The sequence below is a fragment of the Camelus dromedarius genome, chromosome 16 (genome assembly GCF_036321535.1).
Source record: "Camelus dromedarius isolate mCamDro1 chromosome 16, mCamDro1.pat, whole genome shotgun sequence".
NCBI lineage: Eukaryota > Metazoa > Chordata > Mammalia > Artiodactyla > Camelidae > Camelus > Camelus dromedarius.
In genome coordinates this window covers 26203942-26217177 of record NC_087451.1, presented here as the reverse complement: position 1 = coordinate 26217177, position 13236 = coordinate 26203942, and the positions used below count along the sequence as shown (strand labels likewise).

General features: G+C 62.2%; 1 protein-coding gene across 11 annotated transcripts in view; it reads right to left on the bottom strand.

Annotated features, from left to right (window-relative positions):
- Window positions 1-1066: 1066 nt before the first annotated feature.
- The window catches only part of PEMT (phosphatidylethanolamine N-methyltransferase), a 33497-nt gene continuing 21327 nt past the window's right edge, over window positions 1067-13236 (bottom strand). For 8 of the 11 annotated variants that reach the window (XM_064494864.1, XM_031467433.2, XM_031467435.2 and 5 more), the window contains exons 3-7: window positions 9253-9368; window positions 6181-6326; window positions 4416-4527; window positions 1602-1676; window positions 1067-1314 (exon numbers count right to left, since the gene is read on the bottom strand). In XM_064494864.1, coding sequence (XP_064350934.1) covers window positions 1257-1314; window positions 1602-1676; window positions 4416-4527; window positions 6181-6326; window positions 9253-9368 — 507 coding nt within the window. In that variant the 3' untranslated portion in view covers window positions 1067-1256. Of the gene's footprint in view, window positions 1315-1601; window positions 1677-4415; window positions 4528-6180; window positions 6327-9252; window positions 9369-13236 lie in introns of those variants that run through there. The other 3 variants (XR_010384373.1, XR_010384372.1, XM_064494865.1) reach the window with 2 other exon arrangements.

The following is a 13236-nucleotide window of genomic DNA, read 5'->3' as shown; positions in this document are numbered from 1 at the left end:
GCCCACCTGTCTCCCAACCCGAAGGGAGGAAAGGCCCACCCATCCTGTGTCCTTAGAGGGCTGGGGGCTGCGAGGTGAGGCTGGGGCCAGGACAAGGGGCCGGCCCGGCCCCCACAGCTATGTGGTCAGGCATAACAGCAGGCGTCTAGTGGTCCAGGAGGGATCAGGAGAGAAACGTCATTAACCAGAGACGCGTTGTCAGCCGGGCCGGGGCGGGGGGGGGTATCGCCTGGCGCCAGCCCAGTCTCTTTCCTCTGAATCCTCTCACCTCAGAGGGAAAGAGGGAGGCGTGGGCTTGGAACAGAGCTGTCACTCACTCACGTGCCCCCTGGGACAAGTCACCCAGGCTCTCTGCACCCCAGGTCCTCTGTTCCCAAAAGGGGTGACCAGCCTGCACGGGAGTCAGGAGGCAGCCAGTGCAGAGGGCCTACCCCTACCCAGGCTCAAGCATTGGAGGCAAGTTGGCCCCTTCCCCCGCAGTGCCTCCAGGGTCTGCCACGTGCCGGCTTCTGGGGCAGGAAAACCCTCAGATCACCCACCAAGGGCGACCTGTCTCCCAGGCCAGCTCTCCTGGGCTGGATCCAGTGGCGTGGGGCTCCTACATTGAGCTCACCCCACCTCAGGGCCTCTGTAGTCACCTTTCCTGTGCCCGAAGGCTCTTCCTCCAGTTTGCTCCCTCCGGACATGTGGGTCTCAGTTCAGCTGTCACCTCCTCAGGGAGGCCTCCCCTGACCACCACGGCTGAAGTCTAGTGTGCCTCCCTGGCGGCCTACACAGGACCCGTCCACAATTTCTTGTCACTTAAATTTTCTGCATAGTATTTTTCACCCTTTAGTCATTTTCACTGGACAGCAGCTCACAGAGCTGGGCACCATAGTGACACCTCCACCCTGAGGCTGGGCTGGCTCACTGAAGGGCAAAAGTGGAGTGAGGCAGGTGGCACAGGTGGCTAAGGCCTGGGCAGGTTTCCCCAGGTGTGGATGGCAGTGCCCCCTCCTGGCTCAGGAACCCCCTCTCGGAGCCCCAGCCTGCTCCTCCCAACCTGGATAGACAGACTGACGGGGGCTGGGGTCAGGCGCCTTTATTGGTAAGTTAGGAGGCGGTGGGCGGCAGGGGCAGGGGGCTCTGTCCAGGGCCCCCAAGGCCGCGTTCCAAGGCACTGGGGCAGCTGCACCGGGCACCATCCTCCCCTCCCTGGGCGTGGCGCAGGGCAGGCTGGAGATGGCAGACCCTCAGCGGAGTGGCCACGGGCCCAGTCAGCTTCTCTTGCAGGCCTGGGAGGCTTTCTGCCGGTAGACCTCAGCAGTGAAGGGCCTGTGGGGGCAGGAGAGAGGCTCCGGTCAGCTGCGCTCGAGGTTGACACTGCCACCCAGGCCTCCCTTCTCCGATCTGGGGTGGATGGAGTGAGGGGGTCCGTGTGGGACCAGGAGGCTCTAACACTGCCTGCCCACCCCCAGGCTGTACTGCGTCTGCCCTAAGCTTCCCAAATGCCACCCTGTGCACGGCCCAGCTGCCTGGGGCCCAGGAAAGGCCCTGAGGGGAGAGGCAGGGCCAGCCGGGGGTCACACAGCAGACAGCAGCCCTGGCCCCGGCCTACTCACTCCTCGTACAGGATGGCGACAACGTAGATGAGGGCCACCACCGCGGTCAGCAACAGGCCGGTGGGGCTGGCGTGCCTGTGGAGAAACGCTCAGTCAGGGGCAGGCCTGCCGCAGGCTCACCCGCCACGGGCCAGGCGGCCCCTCCGCGTCTGGCCTTCCCTCAGACCTGGGCCCCCGAGGCGCAGGCCCTGACCCGAGGACCAGCTCGCTGACGGCCTGGCCTGTCCGGCCCGGTCCTCAGGGTGGGGCCACGCTCCCTTCTCTCCAGCCCCCAGCCCCCTGCTGGGAGCTCAGGACAGAGTGGGAGTGACGCAGGATAGGGTGGAGGAATGACTGGCCTCCTCAGATCTCCCGAGGGGCCAGGTGTGCTCTTCTGCACTGGAGGCTTTCCCAGGGGCAGAAAGTGCTCTCTGCCCTCTAGGGGCGACGTTCTCAGGCTGTTTCCTGGAAATGGGTCTGGGGCCCCCAAAGCCTGGCAGAGTGTCCAGGGGGTTCCTTCATGGGCCCTTCTGGCCACTGTGGCAGCAGCCGGGTCCCTGTGTCCAGAGAGGCGGGGAGGAGGTGGGGAGCTGGCTGGAGGGGCCACCATGGAGCCTGGGGGCCGGCAGGGAACATGGCCCCCGGTGGGCTCTGCGCCCCCAGCACGGCCTCCTTCACGGGCCCCAAGGCAGAGGGGCTTGAAGACATATGAGTGCCCTCTGTGGGCAGGGACCCTCTGCCCTGCCCACTCCCCTCCCCCCAGGACCTCACTCTGTATCTCTGTCAGGGGCTCTGGGGACAGTGGAGGCAAAGTGTCCTCTCTGAGCCCCCTGGCCCCCATTCCGTGGGCTCCGTTCGAATCAGCCTTGAAGGCGGAGCAGGCCCCCTGGCCCTCAGCACTGCCACCCGGACATGCCAAGGCCACAGGAGCTTCAGGGCTGAAATGAGATCTGCCCTCCCGAAGCCCGGCTCCCTGCCCCGGTGCTGTTTCCTGGGGTGAGCAGAGCCTCCTCACCCACAGCCAGGCACCCCAGGAGCTGAAGGCGGGGGGGCAGCAGGCACGCTGGACCCCCTGGGTGGGCCTCATGGGTAGGGGCCTGTGGTCACAGTATCGCTAAGCTGACAACCCCTGGGAAACCACATTATCTAGGAGCCACAGAGGCCAGGGGTGGAGGTGGCTCCGGCAGCTGACTGCGGCCGACCCCCGGCCAGCCCCCCGGCACGGGCCCTGGGATGTGAGCCAGGCACCCTTTCCCAAGGGGTGTGTGTGAAACTTCCCCACTTTGAAAATGCTGTCAGGCCAACCGCCCTGTGAGGAGAAACTCATCCACATCTTGAGCCCAGGCCCGCCCCCAAGCCCAGGAGGGGGCGGGTCCCAGGGACCCCGCTGTGCCTGCTGGGGAGGGGGGCGCCTCACCTGGGCCCCTGGGCCTGGTGCCCCGAGGGATCCTGCTGCCCTGGGCCTTCCTGGGCCCCCACAGCACGGCTGTGTGGACACCAGGTGCCCGTCCATGGGGCCCCAGGTGGGAGATGGGGGGATGGATGGGCTGCAGAGGGCCTGGGAGCAGCCAGCCCTGCTGGGTCAGCGTCTGGCCACCCGGGTAATGGTTTGTCTCTAATGAGCTCTCAGACAAAGGGTTCCCACCCCAGCACAGCTGAGGCCCCCTCCTCATTGATGACTGCATGGCTTATGTCCTCCTGAGGGCACCTGTGGGAGCCTGGCTTCCCTAGGGTCCCTTGTGTGTTCCTGAGAGCCCTGGCCTGACAGCCCTGAGGAGGGGGTGACCTCCCACTCCTGGTGAGAGGCACTGCTGGGGCAGAGAGGACCCACGTGTGGGCAGAGGAGGCACCTGTGTGTGGGAGGGGGAAGGTGTGGCCAGGGAGGGCTTTCTGGAGGAGGGGACACTTCAAATTGGGTTTGGAAGGACTGGGGATGGAAGCAGGAGGGAACAGTGGGTGTGCTGGCAGGGGAGGCTGCAGGGAGGACCTGTGTGGGGTTCACCCAGCCAGTCTCAGGTGGGAGATGCTTTGGGGAGCAGGTTGGGGTGTGGAGCCTGTCCCCCTGGATCCCACTGCCCGGGTGCAGGGAGAGGGGACAGGCTGCAATTCCCAGCCAGACCACAGTGCCCTCTAGCTCCTGGTCCCCCGAAGCCCAGTGCTGGGTCCTGGCAGCCCCCAAAGGTGGGGCTGAAATTGGCTCCTTTGGATCTTACAGCCTCTCTGGTCTCTGAGCACCTGTAACCTTCAAGGCAGAACGCTGTGTACAAAAACCTTCTACGAAAGAAGTCCTAATCCAGAAAATGGACAAACAGGAACCGTTCTGAAGGACACTTGGTTTAAGCCCAGGGCCCACAGCACCCCAGTGTCAGCCTCCTTTCCCTGAGGGTCACTGCTGGTGCCCGCAGCGGGCGATGCAGACAGCTCTGTGGGGCAGGGACCGCTGCAGCCTGGACGTGGCCACCAGGACCCCTAGCCCTGCTGTTCTGGCATGGGGTTGGCGGCCTATGGTCCCCAGGCCAAAAACAGTTTTTACATTTTTTAATGGTTTTTTAAAAATCAAAAGAATATTTCGTGACTCGAGAAAATTATGTGAAATTCACACACTGGTGTCCACAAACGAGGCTCGGCCACGCCCACTGGTGCACCTACTGTCTTGTGGCTGCTTCCACAGGCAGAGGCCTGCCTGCGACCTGGGAACCTCCTCCCCTTTAGGAGAGTCTGCCAACCCCTGTTCTAGGATGTTATCTCCAGAGAGAACAAACTCCCGAGGTAGGGGAGCCCTGGGCTGACCCGTCGTCAGGCGGCGCACAGGGAGGGTAGGGGCTGGGGGCTCACATGATGGCCCAGCCCAGGTAGTTGGCCGTGCTGCCCCAGTACATGGGGTTGTCCAGGATGTTGAACGGGAATGAGGTCACTCTTGCCTCCTTGAAGATCCCGAAGTAGTCACCTGTGGACAAGTCAGGGCAGGACAGAGGGCCACGCTCGGGTCACACAGCCTGAGGGAGGCCCCCGGGGGCGTGGGGGCCCCCGGGGCTGAGGCACTGAGCCCCCAGCCCCTTCCGCTCTGGGCCTCAGTGCCTCTGCACGTGCTGCTACCTCTGCTTAGCTGTCTGTCCCTGCTCTCGGGACAGCCGTTCCTCCTCGGCCACCTCCCTCAGTTCACAGGGCCTACTGCTGGACCCCACACGCCCACTGTCCAGAGCAGCCCAGCCTGCTGCTCGCTATTTCTGCCCCCAACTCCACCCTCCTCACCCAAAACTGTGGTCCGGGTGAGCTCCTACCCATGGCACTGCCACCCCAACCCCTGGTGGTCAACCTGGAGGTCAGCTTTCCCACCGCAGCCAGGAAAGTGTGACTGCCAGATGGCCAGTCCCCCCTCCTCGAGGCACAGGGACACGGGGACAGGCCTGTCCATGGCACTTGCCCCCAAGGGCACGGTGCTGCTCGCTACGACCCCTCCCCAGACAGCCCTGAGCATCGTGGAGGGCGGGAGAGGGGCAGCTGCATTATCACTGTCTGGGGACAAGGGGGATGGGGGCTGGGGAGCCGTGGGGGCTAGGAGAGCCTTTCTTCCCAGCGGGCTGGAAGGCAGCGGCACAGAAACCTGCTTTGGAGTGACTCACGGGAGGGGGTGGCCGCTGTGCCCTGCATCCTGAGTTTCCAGGCCATTTCTCCTGGGGGGGCCGTGGCGACTGGTGCTCGAGGCCCCTTCCCGCTCCCTCCTCCAGACCTTGCGCCCCACCCTCCCCACTCTCCACCGACTCCCAGTGGGGCCACCCGCAGCCTCCTGACCTGCAGTGAACCACGCCCTGCCCCTCCATCCGCCAGCCCCCTCCCCATCCCACAGCCTTCTCTGCGAGCCCCACACCGTATCCCCACCTCCTCCCTGGCCCCTGTCCAGCCTCCTCATCGCTAGGAGAGGGTCTTTCCACCCCACAACCCCCACCTCCCGAGAGTGAAGCCTCAGCCCCTGCGTCGCCTTCGGGGACACGTGACAGGTCCGCCGCTCACCTTCCGCTGTGGCCCCACTGGCCCCTGTGCTCCAGCCACCCTGCCCGCCCCCACCTGCGGACCAGGGGCCCCCACGCGCCACCCAGTTTCCTGCCTGTGCACCCACTTCCAGCAGCCGGGTCCCTCCAGCTCCTGCATGGGCACAAGGAGGCGCCTGCTAGGGCCTCACCGCTGCCCAGGCCTCGCCCGCGTGCAGGCCTCTCAGGATGGTGCCTCATCGGCCTGTGAGCAGAGCCCCCGCTCCCCCTCTTCTGCCCACTGCCCCCACCCTCCCGTCCCTGTGGCTTTTCCTTCCACGTCCGGCCAGGCCAGCCCTGGGCTCCCAGCCCCAGAGCCCTGGAGCCGCAGGCAGTGGGGTAAGCAGAAGGGACAGTGCCCCCGATCTGTCACCTGCCCCAGCCCCACACCAGCCCCAGCATGTGGCTGGAACACAACGAATATAAATCCTGCCTGTTGGGACAGCCAACCAGCAGGACAAGGCTGGATAGCCTGGCCTCCCGAGTGGACCGGGGACGGGGGGACCGGCGGGGAGAGGGGGCGGGGCAGACAGGGAGACAGCAGGGCCCAGGCCCTGTCCTCATGGTCTCACCTAGGAAGGTTCCAGTGAAGCCCAGCGCCAGGAAGCTGGAAAGTACAAACACGCTGCCCACTCCCAGGAGTGCCAGGCCCGCGCGGTAGGCTGTGGGGTTGTCCAGGCTCTGCATCCTGGGCTGGCTCAGCATGGCCTGCATGAAGCTGTGGGCCGGGGCGGGGAGACAGGTCACTGCTGTGGGGAGGCCCCCTGCCCTGCCTGCCCCTGTCCCCCAGTGGCCCCCAGAGTAGTCAGTCCAGGGCCCTCAAACTCAGTGCCTGCTGGGGCCAGGCAGGTGCCGGAAATGGGTGAAGTGGGCAGCAGGGCCTGCTCGATGTTTAGATTCTTCCAGAGGAGCCAGAAACCCTAACTTGTGTGTAAAGCATCCCAATTTCTAGAAACAGACAATTAATGACAACCATTTTAGACTCTGGGCAGGACAGCAGGTGGGTTGGCCCAAAGACCACCAGTTTCAGTCACTGACGGGGCAGAGGGAAGCAGGCTCACGGAAGGCAGGACGCGGGCTGGCCCTGCAAACCCGGCGCTGGGCGTGTGCACGTGTGGCCGTAGGGCACAGCCACTGTGCTCGGGGGGGGGAGCCGGGAGCAAGGGTCAGGGTCCGCCTCACCAGGGGAGGCGGGCGGCGCGGCGAGGGGGCAGGAACAGACTCAAGGAAAGGATGTGTGTGGGAGCAAGTGCGCGCCTGCATCACGACGCACCCCACGCCAGGGTCCTAACGCTCAGGAAAGACGCAGGATCTGTCTCACGCAAGACAGCTACCTGACTCGCTTCGTACCAGGAACCCGCCAGCAGGGTGGCTCGCCATCCACCCACCCACCGACCCGTCTCTCCATCCGTCCACCTGTCCTAGCCATCCGGCCATTCATCCTTCCCTCTGTCCATCCATCACAGGGTCCTTCTGTTTGCCAGGCTCTTCCAAGCAGAGCAAATTCACCATCTCCGTCCATCTGCTCCATCAGTAAATTCAGACTGTCGTAAAAGGACCCTTGTGTTGAGCTAAAACCCACCTCCCTGGACCTCCCTCCTCCAACTACCTTCAGCTCTTGGAGAACAGAGGCTGCCTCCCCCTCCCCTGAGTATCCCTGGCACCTGGCACACGGCAGGCAGAAGGGGTCCCAGTACATACGCATCAACTGGATGAAAAGCGGCACCCCTCCCAGCCCCCCAGGCTGAAGGCAGGGGAGCAGGGAGGAAGGGAGAGGGTCTGTGAACAGACAGCAAACAGGACGCCAGGGGCAGAGCCCGCATGGTGACCCGACAAACTGGCGCACGGGTGTCAAGCATACCTGGCCGCCGCTCACACTGCCCACGCCCCCTGCTCCCTGGGCTCAGGGTCACCTGCTGCTCCAGGCTGAGCCTCCGGGACGGGCTCAGGGTCACACACACCCAGGGCTGTGCCCAACTGCCACCCCCATGCCCCACCCCCACGCCCTCACCTGGCCTTTCTGGTAAACCAGCAGCCCTGAGACCCAGGCACACCTTCGAGCCTGCAGGCCCAGCAGCTGAGGCCACGGAGCAGACGGTGAGGGCACGGAGCGGGCGTGGGCTCTGCTGGGGCGGGGCTCACCTGCAGGCCCTGAGCTCCTTGGCCACCAGTGCCTTAGGGACCACACAGCAGAGACAGTGCGAGTGTGTGTGTGTTGGGGCTGGGGGGACGCACCGCTGTTCGGCCCCTGGGCTCTAACTGCCAAAACACCAGTCTGACACCTGCCCCTCCCTCTGGACTGACCCTCGACCCTCAAACCTAGGGCAGTGAGGCATGGTGGGCACCCTCTGGCCAGCCCCAGGCTGCCCACAGCCTGGCAGACCCACCTGACTCAAGCTTTCTGGGGCCCTCTGGGGCGACCTGGTAAGAGACTCAGAGCCCCAGCAGAAGAGCGGTGCTGGGCTTCGGACCTGGGTGCCCCGGGCTTCAGTGGTCACCTCCGTGTCATGGTGACACACACTGGGAGCCATGAACCCGCTAGGCTCTGCCCACGGGGCCTGGGTGCAGTGGGAGGGACTGGAGTGAGCCGAGGGGGACACCACGTGACAAAGCCGGACAGGCACACTAGACAGGGCCAGAGCCGAGATCCGACAGGAGACGTTCGCCGGGGGAAAGGTGGGCAGGAAGAGCGTTCCAGGAGGAGGAGCAGCCGGGACCCAGAGCGAGGGGACCAAGTGCGGCCCCCCCCGCCGGGGGTCACTGGCATCGTCCGGCAGCAAGGAGGCCCCTCGGGGTCCCATCAGGGCCGGTGCCCACCGCGCCCACGCCGGGCTTCCAGGAACACGTGGCCACCGTCGGGTCTGCAGTTCCCAGCGGCTCCATGAAGCCAGGAGAGCACAGTCCTGCACCGGGAACCTGACCAGGATGCTGGGCTCCCACGGAATGTTCTGTGCCGGGGGTGGGGGCGAAGGGACCCAGCCACTTGTCTCGGGGCTCCACTCTGAGAACTTGGAGTGAGCTTTTGGTCACCAGTGTGACAAGGCTGTCTGCCAAGGGGGTCCCACGGCGCCCACTTCTATCCGCGACAGACAGCCGTGCGGGGACCTCGGGCTCAGGCACCTCGCTCGTCTACCAGCAAGTAAGCCGAGCAGAATCCCCAGGAAGCAGGCGTCCGACTCACTTATCTCTTCCTGGTGCGCAATGAAAGAAGCACGTACCCCAGAAACGCTCACCTGCGCAGCCCCTGAAAAGTCACCTGGCGTTTGCGGCTGTGATGCTGCGCTGACTCTGCACGTGTGACGGACACGGCGCCTTCACACAGGGAGCCCCCACAGCCAGGGGTCCTGTCCCACAAGGCGGCGTGGGAGGGGCGGGGCCAGGCCGCAGACCAGGAGCAGCCTCTGGGAGGAGCCCGGGGCCCACCCAGCCCTGTCTGCGCCACCCCTCCGTGCCCAGACCCCAGGACGTGGCCCTGACCCGTCCCTGCGGTCGCCGGGCCGCCTCTGCTGGCAGGAGTCTCAGGACCGGGGGCTCGGTGCAGTCAGGCGTCTTGATGGACCCCGATACCGTGGCCGCCCCACGCAGGTGCGGGCTTCTTACAACGAGCGGACAAAGGGCCGTGTCTGGGTCCACCGGGGACTTACCAGTGGGAACGCAGCACGTTCAGGAGCAGGATGGCGCCGCCCAGGGTGTAGCAGGCCAGGTGGGGTGACCGGAAGGCCCTGCTCAGCTTGCGGGTCTTGTGCTCCCATCTGGCGACCTACACGGGCGGGGAGAGGAGGAGACGCGTGAGGCGTGTGCGGGGAGAGAGAGGACGAGAGCCGGGGAGCCCAGCACGCACCTCCACCCTTAGGCCTCTGCGGACGGACCACAGGCCCCTGGAAGCAACCTCTGCAACACAGCAACAAGCAGTGGGGGGCCTGGCAACCAGGGAGACACCCCGAGCCCAAGAGCGGCTCTGAGCAGCCGAGGATCCCTCCACCAGGGCCCAGCACATGCTCACGTCCCAGACACACAACATCACAGACACACATCACACGCATCACAGACTCACATCAGACACATCGTAGACGCACAACATCACACACACACACACCAGAGGAGACAGCGGAGGGGAGGGGGGTAGAAGGGCAGCCTGAGGACATGGGGGCACAGGCCCAGTGCCCCACCCCACTGGGCACTGTCACCTGCTGTCCTTTGGCAAGGCCACAGGGACCACCCACACCCTCACCCCAACTCCCTAGCACTCCCCGAGGCACAGACTTTCACACTTAATTTTCAGCCACAGAAGCTGTATTTAACTTTCCAAACTAAACACACCTAGAATCTCAACAGCTACCAGCGGGGCTCAGTGAGGAACCGGTCCAACCAGCGCCCCTCCAGCCTCTGCTGTCTGCCTGCCTGCTTCCCACACATGGGCCACCGGGCCCCCACCGTGGGGCCCCCACTGCAGGGCTGGCTGGGCACCAGGGGATGATCAAGCTGTGCTCTGGGGCAGGAAGCCGGGGTGGGGGTGGGGGTGGGGGGCCAAGACCCAGCCAGGGACGCGGGGGGAGCAGTCGGCAATTTCATGAGCTCGCTACCCATCTGGGCCCTGAATGTGAACACGGTATAAGGTGCGGAGGGCCCCCGGGGCTCAGTCACGCCTCTCCAGGACAACTGTCGCCTCCACGGTGGCCTCAGCAGTGGCAGGAAGCCTTCACCCTGCGGCTGCTCCCTGGACTGGACTGCAGAGCACCCGGACCACTGCTGAGGAAAGGCTTTCTCCACAGAAGGCCCACAGCTAACAGGGCAGGAGGGAGGGCGCAGGGGAGCATCGCGCTGCAGCTCCCAGTGAAGGGAGGGCAGGCAGCCGCCAGTAACTGGGTCCGGGACAGGGCGGGAGCCCGGCGGTGAGGGCCAGGCTGAGCCCCCAGCCCATCTCCGTGTCGCTCAGAGGCCCTTCCCGAGGCACCGGGACCAGAAGCGTGAGGCGCGACGGCGGGAAACCAGGAGCGGGGCAAGCAGGCAGGTACGGGCAGGTTCGCACGCTCAGCATTCACGATGGGCCCCCTGCCCCTGCCTGCCTGGCTCCGAAAACACACAGGAGCACGTTAAAAAGTGCCACAGAGATACGCTCACCCAAACTCAGGAAATTCTACCGGACAAATGGCTCAGCCCCTTGAACACACACGGCGTGGGGAGGGGGGGAACTGTTCTGGTGCAGGGGCTTGGAATCGTGTGACCGCGGCAGCATGCAGACCTTGCTTGGCGCCTGCTTCAAACACCCCACCTGTGACAGACACTTAGGAGACAGGGAAAGGGACAGCTGAATGGCCCTAAGTCACTGCTGCCGTCCTTTCTGTCTCCAGCCACGATGGAGTTCAGCCTCTCATCTGAAACAGCCAAAACACAGACAAACGTACAAGGGCCTTCCAGACGCTGGACATGAAGGAACGAAGGACGTGATTTAAACCTGACCACGTCAACACTAACGCTAAATGCTGACGACCCAAACACCCCAATTAAAAGGCAGAGATCGTCAGACTGGATCAAAAAGCAAGCTCCGACTGCGAGCTGGCTACAATACACTTTCCTTATGAAGATACAAACCAGGCAAGAGTGCAGGCCGGCCCGAGAGACGTCCTGCTGACATGGGCCAAGAGGAGGCCGGAGCGGGGCGCTGAGTTCAGACAAAGTAGACCTCAGAGCAAACGTTATTACTGAGACGAAGACTGTCCCACAATTAATGGAGAGGACACAGCAAGCACCCTTGCGCCGATCCCTGAGCTTACAGGGCCTAAAGGAAGCGACAAGCCTGCAGCACAGAAGAGCGACTTCCACACCCCTCTCGATACGGACAGCACCAGATACAAGCCTGACCCCCAGCCAGCGTGGTCTGTTTACAAAAGACTTCACAGGAAACAAATCTGTTTCAAGTGCACAGGGGACATTTACCAAGATAGACCGTATTCCAGGAAATAAAACAAATCACAGTAAACTCAAAAGAGCCTCACATCACACAAAGGGTGGTGTGCTTTCGGCCGCAGTGGAATTAATCGGAAATTAGTAACAGAAAGGTCTCTAAGGAAATCCCCAATCTTCTGAAAACTAAGTAACACATTTCCCCCCCAAAAAAAATTCATGGGAAAAAGAAGAAATCAGAAAGGAAACCAGAAGGGTTTTTGAACTGAATAAAACGAAGGCACGACACACTGGTGTCTGCGGGATGCTGGGTGGACAGCGCTGGGGGGCGTTCACGGCGCTGAGCACCCCCAGGAGAGAAGGAAGGAAGGGGTCCAGTCACTGGTCTCTGCTCCCACAAGCAACTAGACAAAGAGAAGAAAACGAAAGCCAGGTGGGTAGAAGGAAGCTTGGAGTGGAAATCAGTGACAGAAAACAGAAAAGCTACAGAGAGAAATCAGTGAACCCAAGGGCTGGCTCCCCGAGAAGAGGAGCAAAGCCCCTCCACCCAGACGGATGGACAGAAAAAGACACAAACTCACAGCATCAGGATGGCATCGCTCCAGAGCCTGCGGACGCTGAACGGGCAGAGAGCGGGCGCGTGCTCAGCAGGCACCAGCTCCTGGGTTCAGTCCCAGGCCCTCCACTAAATAAACAAACAAGTAAATCTAATTACCTCCCCTGACTCCCCCCAAAAGAAGAAGAGGTTAAAAATTCTCAAAAATAATAAAAGGGCAAAAAGGGAATATGCATAATACTTTATATCGATGATTTTGATAGCTTAGAAAAATGCAGAAATTACAAAAATTCTCCAAAGAAGTGGAGACCCTGACCAGCACTATATCCATCAACACACATGTATTTTTTTGGTGGAGGTGCTGGGGATTGAACCCAGGACCTCGTGCCTGCTAAGCACGTGCTCTACCACTGAGCTATTAACCGTGCCCTCGTTAACGTATTTTAAGGTAGAGTCAAAAACCTTCACACAAAGGAAGTTCCAAATCCAGATGGCTTCACTGGTGAACGCTACCAAATATTTCAATACCAATTATGTCCAAATGCTTCCCAAAAACTGAAAAGGAAGGAGCACTCCCCAATGAGGTCAGCATTACCTGATACCAGAATCAAAAACATTACAAGAAAACTAGAGAAAAATATCCCTTCTGAACAAAATGCAAAAATTCTAGACAAAATGTGAGCAAATCAGCAAATGGAATCCGACAACATACCACAAGGACAAGTAGGGTTTATACCAAAAAGGAAAAGCTGGCTTAACGTCTGAAAACGCATCCATGTCATTCACCATGTAAACAGACTAAGGAAAACATGATGATCACCTTGTAACAGACACAAGAAACATCTGACAAAACCCAGCACAGGTTCCCAACAAAAACTCGGCACGTGAGGACTCACGGGAAAGGCCCCCGTCCTGACCAGGAGCATCTGAGGAACCTGCAGCGACGGCACCCCGAGGGCCGAGCCCCTCAGATCGGGAAGAAGGCGGGCCAGGCGAACGTGGCCCGGCCTGAGCTACGCAGAAACGCTGAGGGAGGCGACAGGGAGGTGGGGGACTGGGACCCGAAAACTGTGACGCTTCGCTGAGAACTTAGAATAAATGGAGACACAGCGTCCATGGGTCTGGAAACTCAGAATTATTACGACGTCCGTTCTCCCCAACGGGTCTA